At 39.6% G+C, this 23574-nt stretch overlaps 2 protein-coding genes across 2 annotated transcripts; both read left to right on the forward strand.

Moving 5' to 3' along the window:
- Positions 1 to 423: 423 nt before the first annotated feature.
- Positions 424 to 6432, forward strand: LOC306769465 (uncharacterized protein). Its single transcript, XM_079258078.1, has 4 exons — positions 424 to 547; positions 3217 to 3267; positions 4553 to 4846; positions 5766 to 6432. Exons 1-4 carry the CDS (start codon positions 499 to 501, stop codon positions 5948 to 5950), a joined length of 579 nt encoding a protein of 192 aa, XP_079114204.1. The 5' UTR covers positions 424 to 498; the 3' UTR covers positions 5951 to 6432.
- A 1683-nt stretch (positions 6433 to 8115) lies between these two features.
- On the forward strand, positions 8116 to 17362 carry LOC306769299 (uncharacterized protein; the record flags this gene model as incomplete). Its single annotated transcript, XM_079257865.1, has 6 exons — positions 8116 to 8327; positions 9771 to 9867; positions 14449 to 14576; positions 14673 to 14917; positions 14997 to 15088; positions 16099 to 17362. The coding sequence occupies exons 1-6, from the start codon at positions 8117 to 8119 to the stop codon at positions 17360 to 17362; spliced, it is 2037 nt and encodes a 678-aa protein (XP_079113991.1). The 5' UTR covers position 8116.
- Between the last annotated feature and the right edge of the window lie 6212 nt (positions 17363 to 23574).

The raw sequence follows: 23574 nt of genomic DNA on the forward strand, positions 1-23574 counted from the left end.
TTCTGTACCGCTCAAAGCGCTGCTTCCAATCGGGCCATTCTGTCGGCTTATCAAATGGAAAGTTCGCGGGTGGGTTAAACTTTGCCATGGCGTCTCTGTCGTCTTCTTTTGTGGCGATAGTCAGGTCCGGGTGACTTCTGACACCATGTAGAATGACGAGTGGTAACGGTTTAACAAATAATCTTTATTGGTGGCTGAACAAGGCACAATATTAACAGGCGGGTTAACTAGAGCAAGCTCAACAGCAGACATGTAGCAGCCTAAGCGCGGGACTGATACTGCAGTAGATTGGTTAGGCGCTGCCGTAAAGCAGTGTGTTGAAGTGTCGTAAAAGTGCTTCTACACAATATCTATATATGACAGTACCATAAACAGATTTGCGCTTTTATTTTGAATTGTTTCCTGTGAGGCCCCGCCCACCCAGGAAGTAAGGTGTATTGGCACCTTACCACCGGCATCACTTGAATACATTTGAGAGGAAGAATTGTCGAGGGAAACATGCACGCAACTTTTGGAGGTGTATTCATGCTCTTCATGTTTGCGGGAGGTGAGTGAGGCTGAATTTTTTCAAATTATTCATTCATTCATTCATCATCCTAACCGCTTAATCCGTCGCGGGGAAGGTGGGGGGGTTGTTTTTTACGAAGCTATACTACAGGTAGCCAGTTAGCTAGGTGCACTGATTGCTAACCTTTTAGCTAAGGACACGATTGTGGTGTTTATAGTTACGGTGGAAAACTACCATAAGTTAATGAAAACCCAACTACAGTCGTTGCCGTATAAGTCTTTTTTAATAGCTTAAATAAGCTGGTAACGACCGGTTTAGTGTTAGAAGAGTTTAGAATGTCATTCGAACTTTGAACTTTCCAGAAAGTTCGAATGACCTCATTTCGAATGACCTCAAAACTTTATTGACGGTTGGACATTACAAGCTACGGATGCAGTACAGAACAACAAAACATGAACAGGGATAATGACAGGGGATCAGAGAGTATGGAATACAGAGGAGTATATGCTTTTCAGTAGATGTTGAATAGCAGACATAGATCAGTAGTTTTAACAGCTTTCCTATTTTTGGAATGTTTTATTATTGTGAGGTATTGTTTGATTTCCTTTGTAAAGATTAAAAAAGAGGGTTTTTTGTTTGAGAATTTACATTTATGAATATGGTATTTTGCCAGCAGCAAAATTAGATTGATTGATTATATCGATCTGATTTGGCAGGGTCAAAGGAACAAAAGCCAAACAATACATCTTCATGTACTAGAGTGAAGTCAAAATCAATTTTTTGGGAAATAAATGTACACACATTTTGCCAGAATACAGAGGAAAAATCACAAGACCAGAATAGATGATGCATGTCTTCAGTAGAGTGATCGCAAAATGAGCTGGTGACTTCAATATCCTTTCTGTACCTGTGCAATAATAGTTTACAGGGATAGAAACGATGACTGATTTTCATTGAGACTTCCTTGATTTTGTTCACAGTAAAATACTTAGAGGGAAGACGCCAGATAGCTTTCCAGTTCAGATTTGGAACCATGTTATTCCAGTAAGACACTACATTTTGAACAGAGATTTTATCTCTGTGGAATAAATTGCGTATGTCACGATTGTTATTTTTCTTTTTTGTGGAAAAACAAATGTGACCTGTATTGGTGTCAATAGGATCCAAGTTGGTGGCAGCGGTTACAGCAGTGGCATGACTTCTGGGGAGCATTATGGCACCAGATGGGATGGCATCAAAAACAAGAGCATATTCTCTTGGTGGTATTGGGATGCCATAGGTGTCTAAAAGTTCTGAGTAAGACATCAGAACACCACTTGGATTGAACAGCTGTTTAACCAACGGAATTCCATGCTTAAACCAGTTCTCCATGAATAATGATTTGTGTTTATACAAGATGTCTTTATTGTTCCAAATGAAATATTGATGTGGGGAGAAGTTATGTTTATAGATTAGGGACCAGGAGAGAAGCATTTGTTTATGGAAATTGGACAGCTTTATGGGGATTTTTGTAATATTGTAGTTACAAAGTAATAGAAATTTAATGCCACCAACCTTTGAGAAAATTTAATTCGGGATGAAGTTCCAGATAGAAGATGGGTTTCTAAGGAATTGTTTAATCCAGTTTATTTTAAATGTATTGTTTAAAGTGGAAAAATCAAGGAAGTTTAGGCCACCATTTTCATAAGAATTCATCAGGACTGATTTTCTGATATAGTGTATCTTATTTTTCCATACAAAGTTATAAAGCATTTTGTCAATGGAATCTGTTTTTTTTTTGTTCACATTAAGGGACAAGGCTGCATAGGTCAGAGGAGAAATGCCCTCTGCTTTAGTTAGTAATATTCTGCCTCTGATTGATAGATCTCTTTGGATCCAAGAATTAAGCTTTTTCTGCGTTTTTTCTATGACAGGGTCAAAATTTAAAGCACATCTTTTATCTTGATTTTTAGCAATAGTTATGTCGAGATAAGTGACCGAGTCCTTTTCAGGAATGCCACAGATGGAAGGAACATCACAGTTTTTGAGAGACAGAAGTTCACATTTATTTGATATTTAAATCCAGACCAGAAGCATTAGAGAATGACTTAATGATGGTGATGGCTGCGGAGACTTGTGAGGCGTCCTTTAAAAACAAAGTTGTATCGTCGGCCAGTTGACTGATGATTATTTCTCTTTCAGCCACAGTGATGCCTTTCAGGTGGTTTGTTTGAATAAAATCTGAAAGTAATTGAGTGCATAGCAGGAACAAGTACGGGGAGACTGGGCAGCCCTGTCTAACGCCAGTGGATCTTTACATCAAACCTAGGAGAGGTGCCTGCAGAGAGTTTGATGGAGCAGTTTGCGTTTTTATACATGGTTTTAACAGCTGCGCAGAAATAAGGGCCAAAAATTTTTTTCTAAGGCTTGTTCTGGTATAGATCTGGTATGTATATATATATATATATATATATATATATATATATATATATATATATATATATGTGTGTATATATATATATATGTGTGTGTATATATATATATATGTGTGTATATATATATATATATGTGTGTGTATATATATATATATATGTGTGTGTATATATATATATATATGTGTGTATATATATATATATATATGTGTGTATACATATATATATATATATATATATATATATATATATATATATTCAATAATTTCATATTTCTTTCTTTGTTTCTTCTCGTAGCGGCTCCAACAACACAACATGACCCCGACCAGAACATCAGTCTTGTAGTGGGTAAGCCAACCCCGAACTCTTCTTCTAACCTTTTGATTAATCTTTACTTTTGATTTGTTTCGTCTAGTGCATTTTAATTTAGTTTACCAGATTCAGGAGTGTTTGTAGGTTTTGAACGCACCATGGTGGATTTTTTCACCTTTATGCTGTGACGAGGACGCGTCGACACAACTTCGACAGGTGTGTTGGAGTTGACGACTGATGTTGCTCAGCTGTGGGAGGAGTGGCTGGACTGGTTTGTGGCGGCAGCAGAGGAAAGAAATAAGAGACGGTGATGAGCAGTGAGGGCTGGATGAAGGCGTGGCTGTCTGTCGGCGTGTGACAAGCGATTGTCTGAGATCAGCTGCTGTGGACGTGGCGGCACTCTGGTGGGTGCTGTTCACAGCTTATAGTGTTGCCGGCAGCGAAGACAGCTGGGTAGGGGAGCTGCGTTCCTGCGATCAGGATAGGAGGCTGGATGTTTCCTTTAGGTAGTTCGAGACTGGGGATTGGCCGGTGCATCTCCGAGTTCCTCTGTCTGAAACTACACAAGACATCAACACACAGAGTGGATCAGCCCTGCCAGTACGTCCCTCGTGGCAGGAGCTGCAACACCGCTGGGTCCGGCATACTTTAATCCTTCCGCCCCACAGGAGGGTCTTGTCGTCAGACCGGGGCAGCATAAGTCACCATTTTCTATTCTTATCATGTTTTGTGTTTGTTTATCTTAGCATAAAACTTTTATGAATTGTTTTTGTAACTTTTGTAAGTCTGGGGAGCAGTTATTGAAGGCGGTCAGCCGGACGGGCAGCGCTCCACTCTTCTGGCGTCAGGTGTGAACGTGACCTACTGGTCGTTGCAGTGGTCCCTAAAGGGGTGGTGTTTGGTGAATCCCCCTAGTAGTGTAGTGTTGCTGTGGAGTTGCTCTTGTGTGCCTTTTGGGTCTTAATAGCTCCTTTTTGTTTGCAGTGTTGGCACGCAGAATGCGGTGTAGAACCCTGCCTTCGTCAGCTGCAGATTGCAGACATTTTGAACATTTTTCTAATAGTTTGTTGTTCATATATGTTGTGGCGAGTGTTCTCTTGCCTCTGACATCCGACCAGACCGGATAAACAAAGGTGGTGGCAGCACGATAAAGAGAAAAATTATTACAATACGTTGACAGGATAAAACGTTTGCTCACATTTATTCAACTTTGCAACAATGCAGTGAAAAACAAACATGAAGTTGTGTTTGCTCTCCTGACTCGTGTGATTTGGTGTTTTGCTTTGGTGAATGTCTCTGCTCTTTGCTTTGTGTCTTCCAGGCCATCTGGAAATAAAAGCCTATGTTGGACAGACATGCAAGTTGATCTTTCCAAAGAACAGCGGCAATCCAGACTTTGTGTACCTGAAAAGGACCACCAGCAGGGAATACGTTGGTGGTTGCAGAGATGGCAATAACCTAACACATTCAAACCAGGTGGAGTGGAGCGACTGCAAGATGGCGAATGAAAGTTTCAGTCTAACTTTCCAGTCTGTGACCAGGAACCTCACAGGCTCATACATCTGGAAAAGTGGTGGACAGGAAGGCTCCTTCCACCTGAATGTTGCTGCCCAAGGTTAGAGTTTAATCATCTACATTCCAGGTTTCACATATTAAATACTATATTTGAATTTAAACCTACAAAGAGGAAGAATTGGGATGAAATTCTCCAACTCAGCTGCTGATGAGACACCAGAGCCCCCCAGTGGCCAAATAAGGAAACTACAGGAATCCAAACTACATCCCGTTTTCTCTCCAAGTAGGAAAAGATCAGACTGAAGTTTCTGATTCACTCTGAGAAATAGGATAAAATAAGGATATTCCTGGTTTTTCTCTGTTGTCAGATCATCTGCACTGACTTTACTTTCCAACCTTCCAGCTTTATGACATGCAGAATGGTCCAGTGCAAATAGACTGTCCAGCACACACAGAACGGTCTGGACAGATTTAATCTGCCAGGGGGGGAACTTGTACATGTGCATGTGCTTGATAATTCCTTTTTATTAATATTTTTAGTGGTTTTAATTATTTGCTAAATTGTCTCGCTAATTCAGATCGAAAGACTTTTTTCTCTTTTTCTCCCCAAACTGAATGCAGTAAACTAGAAATGACTCTTAACACCACATCCACAAAACCAGAACAGAACAGACCATTATGTTGCCATGGTGACTTCAGTGCTCCTGTTTCCATATTCAAACTAGAAATGATCCAAATTGAAAGAAATCCCAGCTTACAGTTGGCTCTGTAATGATGAAAAACAGCTTGTAAAAGTCTTCAGAGCGACTCATTCACGTCATTAGCTTGACAGATTTAAATCTTTCACCATCTTAAAATGATGTTTTTACATGAATTAGGGCTTGAAATGTAGTGAAACTACATAAAAGTGGAGGAGTTGTGGAAACCTGACAGAAAACACCACGTGTAGACGAGAGGAAGGAAACATCCAACTGTTGTTTGGTTTGGTTTGAATTAAATGGCTTTTCTTCTTTTTGCAGATAAGGAGACAAAGACTTGGGTCATCAGCATCAGCAGCATCGGCATCGCTGGCATCGCTGGCATCGTCGTCGTTGTTGTTGTTGTTTTTGCTGTTATATTATTTATAAAGTGCAAAACTTTATTGAAAAACAAATATGATGCATACAAGAAAAAGGTTCAAGGTTATAACTTTTGTAAAATTTAGTGGTAAATAATAATTTTTAGTAAATTGTTATAAACAGGTTTAGTATGCAAACAAGTACAAAATCACCAGGATGTAAAAGTACTGGATGGTGTACAGAGTTGGAAATATTTTTTAAATTTGAATATTTTTCAATTGATTTGTCTTAATTGTGGTTGTAATAAAATTAGGCTTTGAGCTTGTTTTCAGTTTGAATGTTTGGATCACAAACATGTGAAAACAGAAATGTGGAGAAATACTGCAGGTTGGAGGCTAATGAAGCGCTGTTTATCGACCAACTTCTGCCAATCTGCTGGAAAATTGTCAGTATTTCTATAACTGTGACCTGGCCTCCAACATTTTTCTCAGCACAGCCACAAAATGAACATGATGTTAGTTCATTCCTATCCTGACCTTATACCTCCAGAAAATACACTGAAACAATAATCTGATGTTGTCTTGGCTGACGTGGCCGTGGCTCGGTGTGCAGAAAAATGTCCCATGGGTTGTGGTTTCCTCGCTGCTTACCAGGAACGTTTATTTGTGTCATCAGGGAGAAAATAAATGAGCTTTGTGGGGATTTGTGTGCTCTCTTCTCATCTCGACACGCAGGAAGCGACTTGTTTTGTTTTACAGAGAAACATGAAGGGAGACAGAGAGAGATGTGGTTTCTCTCTGCTTACCAGCAACGTTTTAGATTTTTTTTAATTTTATTTTATAAAGTTTCACCTGCAGCACGTATTAAAAGTCATTTTGGAGCTGAAAAAAAAAAACATTCAGTGGAAATAAATTTGCACTTTTTTGGAGTGATGAGGATGAGGATCTTTGTTTGGTCCAGGACAGAGACGGATGAAACATCATCACAGAAAAGTGACTCTTCCCGTTGGTGAACGCAGCTCTGCTTACAGGAACGGAAAGAAAACCTGCACCTGCATGATGTTTCATCGCTGCAGCAGATCACTCCGACTTTGTCTCTGATAAACTACATCAGAGTAGCTGCGTTTCCATGACTACTGGAAACACCTTGGTTTCACGCGTGTCCATATGGAAGTATGATCGAAGACTGCAATGGAAACCCTTTTTTTGCATTTGCGTGTTTGCGTGGAAGTCACATGACCAGTTAATTTCAGGTAAATGTATGTATGGACAGAGGAGGGGATGGAAATCTTTTCACAAATAAAGAGAAAAATAAAAACCTCCATCCTTGATAGTAAACAACAGCGAAATGCAGAATTTTAGAAGGAATGAGAGAAAAGAGCTGTGAAAAACTGGAAAATCCTCCACAGCAAGTGGAAAACCCTGAAGCAGCATCACATGGTGACCGGGCATTAGCTGCAATTCTCCTAAAATCTCGCCTGCGGGATGAGATTTAACGACAGTTGTGGCTTGTTGTTTAACACTGTAAAATAAAAACATCTGTAAAGTGCAGTAGTTTATTGAAATTAGGGAAATATTGCTTTTATTTTGTGAAAAACTGAAATGGAAACAGCATCATTATAATATGTGATGTTAAACGCTGCCTCATTCTTGACATGTGAGACAAACAAACGGAGGTATTAATGGATGCTTTCAAAGATAGAAAACATAAATAAATACTGCAAATTAAACTGGACAACAGAGTATCTAGCCTAAAGTTGTCGTCAAGGAATAAAAGTTTTTTTCATCACAATTAATCAGATCTATACTAAAGTATAGAAGGTATTGAATATTTTTAAATATTATTTCAAACAAGTAAGCGTCTATTTAAAAGCAGCTTTAACCTAACAGAGCAGCTGGAATTATAGAGTTAAATACTACAAATAGTAAAACAGGAAAACTAATTTTTTATGCTCTTTAAATTATGATTGTTTTAATCACTTTTTCTCCTGTCTTTTAGCTTTCTAGAACAGGGCCGTCAAACTCGTACAGAATGGGACTAAATTGGAAAAGAAGTGCATGTCAGGCTGCTGGACTAATTCAGTGTTGAATGAAAACATATTTCAGATTAATTCAAGCTTTATTTAAAATAAAGAAATATTAAAATGTACTTTGAACAGAACAACAGATGAAAAACCGACTCCAGTCCGCGGAACTTATCGGGTGTTTCCGTTCCTGGCCGGAATACATTAAAGCATGCACAGAAACCGGAACTGAATCAAAACAATAAAGGCTTCGGAAGATTTTCGGTGAAAAGTGGAGACAGAAGTCAGAATGATGGATGGAAACACCGCAGAGAGCTTGAATGAAACGTCTAAAGCCGCGAAGCTGCGTGGGTTTGTCACCGAGACGCTCGCGGCTGCCTCGCGGGACATCTTGTCGCTTTTCGACGCGGTTGTCGCCGCATATGAGGAGGAGGCCTCGGTATTCAGACAGAGGAGACAGCCGGAGCTCCTGCAGCCTCAGCTTGCTGTCAGCACAGCCGGTTAGTCCGCAGCTTCATGTCGTTTCACAGCAAAAATAGTCAAAAACGATTATTTATTATGTCATTGATTATTTCCATTTTGGTTTAAATGTTCTAAATGAAGCTTTAATAAAAGTCAGACTGATGAAACGAGGCTGAAGTTAGCTTCTGATTGATTGATTGATTTGACCTAATTGATCACAGCAAATATAATCATATAATATATCATGTTAATATAATGTTTCTGGAAACAAACGTACCGAACTCCATTCAGAGATGTTAGAAGTTTACATAAAGTCGAGCAGCAACAAACCAAAGAAAGCTAAACACGCCACGTTCATCTGCAGGATATTAAGTTAATTTCGGCTGTTATTTGACTTTTTAATTGATTTTTTAATTATGCCATTGATAATTTCAATCTTGTTTTAAATATTCTAAATGAAGCTTTAATAAAAGGCATAACGAGGCTGAAGTCAGCTTCTGATTCTGAATATGTGTAAAGGGCAACTCCACTGAATTTTTGGAAACCTAGACTACATTAGACCAGGTCCTGACAAGAAACTACAAGACTTGGACTCTTCAAACCTGGACTGAAATATTTTATATACTATGCAGAGTCATAAAAACGTCATTTCTGGTTTGTGAAACCTTTAATATATTTGGGAAAATGCAAATTGGGCTCATTTTGGGACATTTTTTGGCATCTGGACCACATTTGACCAGGTCCTGACAAGAAACTACAAGACTTGGACTCTTCAAACCTGGACTGAAATATTCTATATACTATGCAGATTCAAGTATATAAAGTATAAAATGCAGTTTCTGATTTGTTTTCTGATTTGATTAGCAAGTTGCAGTGGACTGGGCAGATCGATACTATAATACCCAGGCTCGTAACAGTATCAATTAAATCCAGCATATTTATATTTTCCTTGCAGAGGGATTTCTAGACAATGAACAAAGGAATTTGAATGAGAACTCAACTGGTTTAGCTTAGGAGTTTGTTTTTCCTCATGCAATAGTGTGACAATATGGAAAACTGTTATTTTTTATTTTGTGACACTGTTATTTTAAATTATTTACAAACTAAACAACTTTAAAAAAAATATTAAAGTTTAATTTGACAAAAGTCTGTGTACTGTGTTTTTTATTACAATCCGGATCAACAATTGAAGGCAAAAATAAATAAATGATTGTGAAATTGGAAGCATAAAGCATTCACAAATAGATTAAAGGTTTCACAATCAGAAACTATGTTTTAATGAATCTGCATGGTATGTAGAATATTTCAGTCCATGTTTGAAGAGTCTAATTCTTGTAGGTTTTTGTCTGGGCCTGGTATAATGTGGTCTAGTTTTCCAAAATTTCAGTGGAATTGCCCTTTACACATATTGCGAATCGGAAGCTAACTTCAGCCTTGTCGTGATGAACTGGAATTTTAATTGGATCTTATTATTTCTGTAGGTGTGAAGAGCAGCAGGAACCAGGGATCTGTTGACGAAGAGGAGGATGATAAGTTTAACCAGCTTCAGAAGAATCTGGTTCCACATGATCCATCAAGGTATCTACAACTGCTGTTGATTATTGTTGAGCTAAAACAAGCTGGAAATGTACTTTTTAATGAAATGAAATCCTGTGTTTTCCTGAAGAAGTTACGTAGTAGGTTTTCCTTTTAATTTAATGATCAATCTAATTGTATTGTAGCTGCATGAAGAAGCCTCTGACTGAACACACTGCGTTGTGTGAAGAATTGTCTGTTGTGCTCAGCGTCTTCAACGACCTTTATTAGCTCCAGATCAGTCCCCAGAACTTTTTGGTCTTGATCCTGGAGAGGTGAAATGAACAACCTGTAAACAGTTCGGTGTCCTGTCTCCACATCTTTTCCTGTACTGACACATGTTGAGAAGCGCCGTAGCGCCTCCTACTTTTAGCTTGCTGCTAACTTGAATGCTTCTACCTGCTGCTTTAAGACTGTATGAGCAGATGGAGACAGTAGAGTCTGGAGTATCTTCCTGTCGCCACGTGTCAGTGAAATACATAGTACTGCATTCTCTATATTCGTTCTGTGTACTTGTTAGCTAACAATGTCATGGGTGCCTTCAGAACATCTGGAAGAAGTGATTTGGATTTCCTTGATCCTGATCCTGCTGGTTAACGGCTCTTCTGTTGTAGGGTTGCACAGTATACCAGTACCAGTATAGTACTACAATACTGCATTGAAAACTGTACTATACTAGCATTTAAAAACAAACAATTTTATTTTCTTTTAACTTTTTTTGTTTGTTTGTTTGTTTGTGTCTTGTCCAGCATTTCAGCTCAAGCAGAATGATGGTCTGGATGCTGTGTTCTGCTGAGCAAATTTACTTTGCCAAGGGGAGCTTTATAGATATAATGATCCCCTTGACTTTGTGAATTTTTATTTTATTTCTCCATTTATTTTGCGTTATTGTTTGCAATTTTGTAGAGTTTGTACTGCTGGACTGGACCGGAGAGGACAGAAGTAAGACAGAAAGAGAAAGAAGGGAAAACATCTCATAGGGAAAGAGATGAAGAGCGAGGAAAATAAACCTAAAAAAAAACAACTTGCAGATACATATATATATATATATATATATATATATATATATATATATATATATATATATATATATATATATATATATATATACATATATATATATATATATGTGTATACATATATATATATATACATATATATATATATATATGTGTATACATATATATATATATATATATACATATATATATATATATATGTGTATACATATATATATATATGTGTGTGTGTGTGTGTGTGTAATCTATCAATATATATACATATACGCACTCGCCAGTATGAATACAAATACATACAAGCCAACTTTAGATTCATAGTAACTAAACTGTGTCTAAAAAGTTGAATATAAATGAGAAACACACAGAGAAAACTAGCTGCTGTGAGTGAATAAACCTGCATGGCATGCACAGTGGAACGTGTTCAGAGAAGAGTGATCATGCCAATGTGACCCCTCCCACAAAAAGGCAAGAGGAAGGCCAGGAGGACCCCTGAGACCCGGTCCATTTTCTTTTAACTTAAAAGCATTTGTAAATTGGAGCCTGTGTCTTTAAGCCCGGCAAGGCCAGCGAGTGTGACGTAGTCACTGAGGCATAGGTGTAAACGGCAAGTCGCGTTGCAGACAGACAGACAAAAACATCAGCATCATTTCTGGGCTGTAAGCTGCTACTATTGTAACACAAAAAAGTGGCCTGTTTAGGATTCGGCAAATCCTAAACAGGAGGTCGACGTGCCTGCTGCACGCTCGATGAATGTGTGCTTTACTGTCAGGTGCGCTCAACAGCCTGGAAATCACGGCAGAGACGGCGGCTACAGAAAAGGCTGCACATGGAAGATATACACTCTTAGTACGGTTTGGAAAAAATTCAAGTTTAAACTGAAAAATGAAGACAAGGTGCTGCAAAGTGTTTTACAAATGGAAGCAACACTTCAAACGTAATCAGACATTTGAAGAACAAACACGCAGACTTGTACCATGACTTGAGTCAGGATCAACAAGTGATCATGTAGTTCACCAGTTCACTGCTCTGTAATGTGAAACAAAGCCACCACCAGCGCAGTATAAACCTACAGTTACCTGCATACACAGAGCTGAGACAGCTCCATGCTTCATAAATGCATTAAATACATACATATATATATATATATATATATATAGATTTATATATATATATATATATTATATTATATTCTTCAGATATTTTAATGAGGTAATTGTCCTACACAAACAAACTGATTGTCATTATAAAGTCAGTCACATGATGTTGTACAAGTCTTCACCCCATTGCTCATTTAGTCTTACATATACATTATAAACTATTAATGCAAAGCTTTATAGTAAGGAAATTAAAACATTCTGAGTATGCAATATTTTAATTCAGATAGATGAGATATCCAATTAGTTTTTCTAGTTCTGTCCATATCATGTTTCATGTATAGTTTCCTAACAAACCTGTTGAACAATGAGAATGAGTGGAAAAAATGCTGAAGCAGCAAATGGAAATAATCATGTTAATTAAAGTACTGAAGCTTCTAGACTGACAGAGGAAAATGTCGACACACTTGTCTTCTCAGCCGAGGAGTTTTAGCTGTTGGACTGTTTTATTTAACACGGTCGTTTTAATATCAACGCTGTTCCTTTGTTTTACTGCTTCTGTCTGTTCTAAACGACTAAACATTTCAATCCCAATTCTTTATTTTCGTTATTCCTCTGATTATTCCTAAAGTCTGTTTTAAAGTAAAGGAAATGTTGACATTAGAAGGTGTTTTACCTTTTCACAGAAAGTATGGAAAATGACTGAAAAGTATCAACATACAACGTGGTATCTATTACTGTGATATTCACATAGTACTATTCAGGTGTTGGTACGGAGGTTTGATGTTCACCTTGGGGTGTCGGTCAGAACACACGCGATTCTCTTGGAAGATTAACTATCTTTACTTTCACTCATAACAACACAACAGCACATAACAGGCTTACAGGTGTGGAGTTCTGGGACTGTCTTTGGTGGATTAGGATAATGTGGTCTATAACAAAGAAATCAAAGACAAATAATATGAGACCATTCTTTCCAGGATTAGATACACATCAGAAACCACACATGCCACCTGCACATTATACATAATCTCTCACTATGTAATTAGCACCAAAGCTAACAATTAACTGGAATATTAAGGTTAGCTAGGTTAATAGCATGAACAAGCCACATGGTGAGGAGATGAACAGTTTTACATAAGCACAATAACCAAATAACATTAAAAGTAAGAAAGATCCTCTTTAGGCAGAAATACAAATATCTACTCACAAGTCCTCACAGACGCACGCAACTCAAATGATTGGTTGCCAAGAAGTCCACCTTAAAGTCAGCTCTCCATGTGATTATTACTGCTTATAAGTTTCACTTCTAGCAAGAAATTGTGCAGAATAAAGCAGTTGCACATCTTTAACCAAAGGGGGCAATCACGCCTCATCCACAGTCTTTCCGACAGCATCGGTACGGAAAACAGAAATTTGCTATCTGTGATGGAGATGTGTGGCTCCATCACCAGTGACTGCTGAATAGCTGATCCAGAAGTTAAACAAATGATGGTAATAAGTAAGCACACTGATGGATTGTTTCATAGGAGGTGTTTGTGGGGTGGTGGTGGGGGGGCTGGCCCTCCTTCCTCTGTGAAGAGAATTTTAATCAGCATTGATATATTGAAAACCTTCTGGTACATTTTTACTTTGTTCAACTATCAGGTGTGTAAATTGAAATGTTTAGCAGAAAATGGCAACGCTGACCTCGTCTTGGCTGGGAACAGAAGCTAAAAGACGGAAGTCGGCCCAATACCTGCTTAAAGAGCTGGAGGAGCAGAGCATGTAAACGAGGAGGGGAGGTGTATGGCATAGATAAATGACTTTTATACACAGTATGAGGTTAGATAGTTATTGACTTATATATATATATATATATATATATATATATATATATATATCCATGTGTATATGTAAATATTTCTGATGTGTTGTGTTTGTTAATATGTGTTAGTATTTTGTGGTTTTGTTGTTGTAGCCCACATCGGTGGGCCGATCTCTTAAGGTTTGGCAGCAGGAGGGTAGAAAAGCCTGCTGTTCCTGTGTGGAATGTGATGATGGTCCGTGTCTACATGGAAATGAAGTGTGGTACTCATTTCTGGACTATAAAGCAGTCTCACGCCTCTTCATATCATTTGTTTGACCGACGGCCGACTGGCAGTGTCGCGATGACGCCTCTTCTGTTGTCATGGATACTTAACGCTGGGGATCTTGAAAGGAGTTGAGTGAATGAGGAGAAACAACTTTAGCAGCACAGCCTTCAAACCAGTGTTAAAAACCTCTTTCTAGAATAGTTTAACATCAGATTGGTTAACAAAACGTGAAAAGTGGAATCAGACGACATACGACTGCTGCCACCTGGTGGCGCGTTCTGGACGTTTCCATTTTAGTTTGAACTTCTGGGACTCTTTGGCTTTTTGTCACACGCTGATGACCTGGAATACTTTTTATTTTCACGCCTTAACTTGCTGCTAATCTTCGTCTTTAAGGTGTTTGGCGCCTCCACGTCAGCATGCACGAAGGAAGCCTGGCAGACCTCAGACCAGCAAAACGCACACCATGAACCTGAAGCTGTGCATCCTGGAGGACCTTCAGATCAACGTCCTCACTAAAAACGGTAAAGGTTGGGTTGGATGGGAACACGTTTTCTCTGAAACATCTCGAATTAAAATCTGATCTGAACATGCTCGTCTCTGTCCTCGTCTCTCCTCAGTGGTTCAGAAATGTCCAGTGGTCACGGTGAAGTGTCCTAGAGGTCTGCAGGAGTCTGACTTCCTGGACTTGCTGGGATCTGCCATCCCTCAGCTGGCTGGAGACGGCACGGCGTTTGACATTCTGACTTTGGACAAGAGACGGAGACTAAAAGCTCTGAAACTGAAGACGGTGACGGCGGAGGAGATCCTCGGAAACATGAGCTGCAAAGGACCGAGCAGGTCTACGCTCTACATCCGGCTCAAGGTGATCTGTCAGATCTCAGCTCGCTTCCTGCTGTGTTTTTTCGGACGTGAACTCAGGTTAACCGTCTTTCATTTTCCAGACACACGAGGAACCTCGGGAAGCGACGGTCCCTCAGGAGGAAAACAGCAGCGCTGCCATGTTCACATGTGAGACAACAAAGCAACAAAGCAGGTAATTTAAGGTCTCTGAGCACCGTAACTCACCTGCTACCTGCCTAAACCCTTCCAGGCAGGTCTCTGATGCTGGTGTTATGCTTTAAGTTGTCTTTTTAAATGCACATATCCTCCAAAGGTCAATGTTATCTCTATCTTTAAACTGTTGCAGTCAGTACCTGAGATTCTGACTGATATTCGAGGGTTTCTGGAAAGAAAAGGGTCAGTTTTTGTTGCTCTGACTGGTGTCACGGTTGGATGGATGAAACAAAGCACAACGATGATGAGTTCGTTTTGACTCTTTAATTTCATATGTGTAACTTAGATATAGTCTGAATAACACATTAATATTCCTAATAAATGGTGAACGAGAAGAAAATGAATTAAAAAAAAAAAAACTTGTCAAAACTTTTTGAAAACTGGAGACTTTCGATCAACAATGTGATGCAAGCCCCTAGTGGATGAAGGGGGAACTTCAGTTTATGCACTTCCGCATGGGCTTAATTTTTTACTGCCAAAGGCTCTGTCCATCTTTCTCATAAGGTCTATGGTGGTGACAGGGTGAGGGGGCGGAGCCTAAGTAAGCTTTAGTAGGAAAGCCTGCAGGCAGCGAGGTAAACTTTGAGATTATCCTACGGCTTATTAGATGTGGACCCCGGGAAGGGAAGAGTAGCTGCTGCTAAGTTGTTTTGGATTTTACAAGTTAAATAGATTGCGTGAAGTAATTGGTGCTAACGCTAGTCTAGGCTAATGAGGTTGACACCGGTTAGCTTAAACATTGTAGGCTATCATCTGTGCGCTGTAATATGTTAACCACTGGTTGCAGTTTCAGATGAGCCTGTTGAAATATATTTTTGTCGAAGTGAAAAGAAATCAAGTGAGTCGGTTACATTTAGAGTGGTTTATTATTTAACCCCAGTTCAGCCATCGGTATCACCACGGCTACAAAGTGTCATAAAGGAAACACAACATTTTGCTGCTCTCAACATGTTACCTGACGGACATTAACTCCTTCTCCTGGTTCCACAGCAGCTCTGCTCAGGCAGCTGATGGCAGCAGACCAGATGACGTGTCTAGCAGACCAACGTCACATCAACTAGATCTGGGGACATACGATGAAGACGGTGAGATGTCGGATCCAGGTGAAGACTCTTTTCTGCACTCTGAAGGCAATTTTAAGGACCAGGAAGGCAGCTGGAAGCCAGAGCGGGAACTAACTGACTCCAAGCTGCAGCCGAACTCGACGGAGAAACAGAAAGTAAAACTTCCTGTTGGCGTTCCGGCTGAGAACAGCGTTGATGCTTTTCCCTGTAAAGTCTGCGGCGCTGCCACCGGATCAGAGGTCAAGCTGGTCAAACACGTCTTGACACATCAGGGTGAAGCAGGTAGTGTGTGTGGAGTGTGTGGAGAGTCTGTGAACGTATTGAAGGATCATTTAGAGAGTAAACACAAAACATATGACTGCCATTTGTGTGGAGAGTCCTTCTTCTCTGTTCTCGGCCTCAACGAACACGTTGCGGCCCACTCGGGGCAGCGACCGTTCAAATGCAGCGTTTGTCAGGCAGAGTTTGCTTTAAAGGAGACCCTGGAGGACCACCAGAAACTCCACGAGCTGACTTACAAATGCCAGACCTGCAACCAGGTGTTTGAGCTGGAGGAGCAGCTGAAAGCTCACAGCAGGACTCACAGCAGCAGCAAGACGTATCTCTGCGGCGTGTGCGGCAAGTTCCTCCGAGACAACCGATCCTTATCCCGCCACAAGAAGACCCACTCTGCAGAAAGACCCCACAGTTGCAAGGTGTGCGGGAGGGGCTTCAAACTTCCCACTACTCTGAAGCAGCATGAAAAGATCCACACAAACAGAGAGCGATCATACCTCTGCGATGTCTGCTGCAAAATGTTCCTGACCAACAAGCAGCTGCTCATTCACATGAGGACGCACACCAATGAGAAACCATACCACTGCAACGAGTGCGGGAAAGGCTTCACCACCAAGGGGCCGCTCACCATCCACATGAGGATCCACACGGGGGAGATGCCATACCGCTGCTCGCACTGCGGCTGGTCTTTCAAGCGGAAAACACACCTGGACAACCATGTCGCCATCCATACTGGCGCCAAACCGTATGTGTGCGGGATCTGTGGGAAAACCTGCGCACGTAAAACCTACCTGACTGTTCACATGAGGACACACAATGGGGAGAGACCGTACAAGTGCAGCGTCTGCGACAAAGCCTTCACCCAGAGCCACTGTCTGAAAACACACATGAGGAGCCACCAGGGGGCACCGTAACGCTAATTTTTCATTGCTTATGTCATCATGTCACACATCTCATTTTTATGTTCAATGTAAAGGTGAAGCACAAAGTCGCTGCAGAAAATTAAATTAAAATCTTTGGTTGCTTTCGGAGTCATTAGTCTGTATTTCTGGTCTTACAAGGCTGAAGTTTTGAGGGAAAATTCATTTAGAGAAGAGAATTCTCTCCAGAATTTAGTGGCTTCTCCTAACCTCCATCTTTCCATGAATTCACTGCCCAAACAAATGTTGTTTTTTTTTTTTTTTCCCCTTTCCCAAATAAAAGCGACAGTACAATTACAGAAGGTATTTAGCCTGTAAGCCATAATTCTCATAAAATCTTGTCCCACGAAATTCCACTTTGAGGCAGAAAGTTTTTTTGTTTTGGAGCAGAAATTTCGGTTGCCATCACTGCTGTTGCCGCTGTCCTCAAAAGAAAACTAAAGCAGGGGGTAATGGGTCAGAGGCGAAGTCCTTATGTGTGGAAACAACATGAGTAAGGGATACCTGGAATTTTTTTTGTAGGAATTCACAAATTAATTTTATATTCAGGACTTCAAAATCAGAAAATTTCAGAATTTTTATGCCATATTTACCTGAAATGATCCTTTTACATAACATCTGGTGACACATCAATGCGAAATACGGAAAAAGTCTTTCCATAACACTTTTGCATTACACTTCTATATCGATAGGTCTGGAAAACCAACCCATGAAAGCCGAAAAACATTTTATTGGTGTTTTCTCCCATTTGTGTACAGCTGAGCTAGTTAAGATGGCATCTTGTAAAGCATTTTTCATGTTCGTAGACAAATGCAAACCGTGGCAGAAAAATTCTTTAATATGTTTTTATTTATTTTTCTTAAAACTTTTTTATGCTTTTTTTCCACTCTTTTTCACCATAAACTTTATAAAAGACATCACATCTGCCATGACATCACCCACAGATTTCTGAAAAACTGAAGTGGAGGTTGCCCTGCGATGGACTGGCGAGCTGTCCAGGGTGTACCCTGCCTGTCGCCCAAAGCCAGCTGGGATAGGCTCCAGCTTCCCCGCGACCCTGAGTTGGATTAAGCGGTTCAGAAAATGAATGAATGAATGAATGAAGTGGAGGTTGTTAGGCAGTTCCCACTGTCGCCATCTGAGTCGCGTCACACAGGCCGTCACTCCCTGAAAATGCAAAAATGGGCAACAAAGTAGGGCTGGCAGGGGGATTGTGAGCGTGGGGGTGGATATTGACAGCTATCAAACAACCTGCCTGTGGCTAAGAGCTAACCTAGCTAACCTGGAGCTAACATGAGTTAACCAGCTAATGGAGGTAGCTAGGCTAAAGGTAATTAATGCTGTGACCTGTCTAAAAACCTTGCTTTGTGCTACATTCTACTTTCTTGCAGCGGGATATAGGGTACCTATCAATCAAACAGACACACCCCAATCATGCAGAATTTCTAAATTAAATTAGGCTACATCTAAACAGTTGTCATGAAGATAAGCCTGACCTATTAAAACAATTCATTTTGTTGTACCAGACTGTAAACATGTTTATTTCTGCTGTGAAGTTGGTCTTTTTAACATGGGAGTCGATGGGGATTTGCTCTGTTTTGCAGCCCCTAGTGGATGAAGGGGGACTTAGATTTCTGGCACTTTTGTATAGGCTTCACTTTTTGTAGCCAGATGCACAGAACCACACAAATGATTTGTGTTTTGTCTGTATTTAAATTTGTGGGAAAAATGTTTTTGGAGAATATGTGTTAGAAATATATTTTAACAAGCTGCAACGAGTTATTCACCAAGCAAAGTGAAGAATAGAGATGTTAAAATTGCATCATGCATTAAACAACATGCCAATGACTAAACCTGAAGGCAACTTTGGCAGCTGCACGTGTACTGTGCTACTTTAACACTGTTTTCACCGAAGGGCTTGGTATGGCACAGTACGGGTCAGTAAACCTTTTTTTTTTTTTTTTTTTTTTTTTAACTCTGGAATGGTTTTCAACCATCCCACTAGTTTGGGACTTTTATTAAAATTTCATATAAACTTTATGTAGACACAGAAAACCAGTTGAAATTATGATCTCACTGAGGTTAATCGTAAAGCTAAATGTCTTTATTGCATGCACATCAAAACACTCTTTGGCACACACATTTGCATTAAACACACAGTTAATATAATTTAATTACAGAATTGAATGGACAGTGCAGTACAATGCTGAGCACTTTGAGGAATGTAACATTACACCTGCTTTGCATTTGTCATTGACGAACATGAACAACAAGACTGGTTCAAGATTTGTGTTTAAAGCAGTTTTTTCTAAAAAAAAAAAAAAAAAAAAAAAAAAATATATATATATATATATATATATATATATATATATATATATTATATATATATATATTTTCTTTCTTTCATCTGAGCTAATCTGGTCACGCGCAAAACAAAATGTCTAGATGTTCCAAGTTAAAATTCTTATTGACATCGTCTTGTCTCACCACCCATCATGACGATCCTTAATGTCGATCATTTTACCTTTAGACACATTTCACTCAGATCACGAGGAACCATTAACTGTTTAAATTACACATTCCCATAAACATGCATTTGTTGAGGCTACAATTTCAGGTTGAACACCTAGCTTTTAGCAGTCTGTGAGCTAGGTGTTTACATTTATTATTTTTACATCGTCTTGTCTCGCCACCCATCATGAGCATCTACTTTGCCTTCAACGCAATCAGAGTAATCTTCCTCCTCAACTTCTCCATCATCATCATCCTCTACCTGGGTCTCCAGAAATGGCGTCAGCCTGTGACACATGCAGAACATTCAGCCCACTGATAGACAAGAGGCAGGCCAGGAGAACCCAGAGACCTGGGCAACCGGCTGTCACCCTCAAGCACAGACCCCAACCACCCCACTCCGGAGCCAGCCATGCATCCACCCAGGAGGTGGCGAAGGAGGGCCCCGGTCAAGCGGAACAGGTCCCAGCAGGCCCAGGCTGGGGCTGAATCAGAAAAAAATTTTAAATAAAAATCCACTGTAAGAAGATTATTTGTTTTTTTATTTCTGGCTTTAATTTATTTTATTTGTTTAAATTAGATATTTTTTCACCAAACCTATGTTATACAAACACAGATTAATTGGACTATTAACCCAATAAAAAGTTAGGAAAACCTCAGCATTTTTTGCGCTTTTTTTTTAAAGAACTCCTCTTACTGGTTTAATAAGAGATTCTACGCAAACTACGCACGTTCATGTTCTTAAGATAAATCTGAAAAGTTTTGACACAAAATTTTTGTTTTGTATCATTGTCGACTAGCATGGTAATCTGCTAAACTCTCATAGTAAACAATTCATCATAAAATCTATGCATTTCGCTGTGGTTCATGCATGACTTTTTGTTTGTACAGTAATGATTGACTCATTTTAAACGTGGCGGCTTCTCCGCCAATAATAATGACAGATGTAGTAACATAAACTTATGGAACATGGAAATGAAAGGCCATTAAAATGTTCCATCTGTGTCCTGACTTACTTCACCCTGAACACAAATCATTCCTGGTTGTGACATGAGCGACGTGAACACACAGATGTCTTCCTGCACATCTGAAGTGAAGACCAGTCAGTAAAAACCGCCTACTTCCAACATGGTGGGTCTTTATATTCATTAAGTTCAATATTGTTCATAAAGTTCCTCTCAGTTGTCCCAGAAATGAACTGCTTCTGTCTGCTTTTGTTTTTCATTCATTCATGTTTTTCCACAATTAAACATACATCTTGAATAATTGGTTAATTTCACCATCAGATGTCGTATCATATTCAACGACATAGTTCAAAAGTAAATAAGTTAAATATTAATACAAGGAAAAAAAGGTGAATTAATTAGAAATAATATAAAATGTTCCAGTCAGTGAACATATCAGATTTGTTTTCTATCCAGTCATTGGAAATATTTTTACTTTGTGATGGTACCAATGCTTTTCAAATACTTTTAAAACTTTTATAATATACATTTTATAATACATAAAATATTTATACATTCATTATAATTTAGTTATTATTGCAATATTCTTTATATATATTTAATTTAATAATTTGAAAATATTAAAAAATATTACAATAATAAGAAAATATATATTTTATCATTTTAAATATACCACACTTTTTAATACACCAACAATTTTTAATACTTTTTTCATTCAAATTTCATATCAGATTCTAGGTAATTCTATATTACAAACCTAGTTAAGTAAATGTTCTTAGGATGGATGGAGGAAAAGTATCCTGGAGCTGACTGCCTGGCAACTATCACAGGAACTTAAATTAGTGATGTGTCTCTGAGAGCCGATGCTCTGCTCAGCTCTCAGTTCCCGGCCCCAGCTCCACCCAAGGCAGTCCTTTGTTTTGATTGGCCCACATGAGCATGTGGCCAGTCGTGAGGATATTGGATCATACCATTATGTGTAAACAGATGGGGTGGTCGCAGCACTGCCAGTGAGACAGCAGACAGCCGTGAGGACAACACATGAGTGCGTTGTCATGTTATTGAGTGACTGGCTGTAGTTTAAAGCACAGAGGACTTTGATGCTGTTTTCTTGAGTTTGGTTTTCATTCCGTTTTGTGGAATATTTTGCTGTTTTTTTTGTCCATTTGTGCTATAAAAGACTTGTTGGAATATTAAACAATAATAAACAATATAAATGCACAATATAAGGCAAATATAAAGCTTAAAAAATGCGAAACACAAATGGTCAAAACACAAACCATCAACTTTTCAGAAGTTAGGGTAAAGACGTAGCGACAATTCAGAAACCATTCAGGAGCCGAAGGAGTCGGCTCTTCTTAAGGAGCCGAGGCAAAAGCGCCGGCTTTGTTGCATACTACTAGCATCATTAAATTAGCTGCAAAGTTAGCACTTATTTCATATTTAATTTGGTACACTGCTGCAACCTTCTATTGACTGTAAATGCAGTTGAATCTATCTTAAATGTGACCCTTCTTCTCATATTTTGTCCTGTTATGATTTGTTTTTTAGATTGACACGACGGAAGCAAACATGTCTTTAAACGCTTCATCTAACTTCAGTTCTCTTCTGGTTGACCGCTGTGTAAATATCAGCATTAGCTTCAATGTAAGCAAAGTAATCCTGCTCCTGCCCTTCTCCATCATCATGCTCTACCTGGGTCTCCAGAAATTACAGACGACGAGCCACTCGGACGTCTTCGCCTACCACATGGCCGCCATGGAGCTGATTGGGGTCCTGGGATGGTTTTGCGTCTTATGTTTTTATCATGCTAATGTTGCAGCATTAGTATTACTGGGACAATATCTCTGTATAATTGCTTTCTATGGGGAGATCATATTCCACGTGCTGACCTGTGCAGAGCGCTACCTGGCTGTTGTTCACCCCGTCATCTACATGGGGCTGAAAAACAGTCGTGGGATCAGGATCAGAAACATCAGCATTGGCTGTGTTTGGGTTCTCTCCTTTGTTCTGATGATTATTCATCTCGTCATGGTAGATTACAAATCCATTGGGTTGTTCTGCCTGCTAGCTGTCTCCCTATTAGTCACATTCTACTGCAGCGTCTCTGTTCTCTGTGTTTTGATTCGTCCAGGACCAGGGGATGCAGCTAAAGAAAAGGAACGAGTTGACCAATCAAAGCAGAGAGCTTTCTACACCATCGTAGCGATATCAGCCTCACTGTGGTTGTGGTTTGTTGGGCTCCTTGTTGCTTTTGCTTTAGCTGTAAAAGCTTACAATTCACAGAATCCTGACATGTCTTGTTTCTTTGTAAGCAGTCTTTTTTTGCTAAGTATGCCTTCCTGTCTGGTGTCACCGCTGCTGTATCTACACAGGGCAGGGAGACGGACATTTAGCTGCTGCAGCAGAGAATAACCTGAAACAGTGCTGCGTAGTGAGATACGTTCCCAGTCTATTTTATTGACTTACCAGAGCATTGATATTACTAGTCTTTTCATTTATTTTCCGCTGACTCAGGGTCGCGGGGGGCAGCAGCCTCAGCAGGGAAACCCAGACTTCCCTCTCCCCAGCCACATTTGCCAACGCTGCGGCCGGGTGTGGGGGGGGTTTGATTTGATTTGATTTGATTTTCCCACCTCTAATATAATCCCTCCAGCGTGTCCTGGGTCTTCCCTGGGGAATTACATGTCTCCAACATGGAGGAATCCCGTGTGAACTCCATGTGATTCC

Source organism: Telmatherina bonti, assembly GCF_933228915.1.
Source record: "Telmatherina bonti genome assembly, chromosome: 18".
Taxonomy (NCBI): Eukaryota; Metazoa; Chordata; class Actinopteri; order Atheriniformes; family Telmatherinidae; genus Telmatherina; species Telmatherina bonti.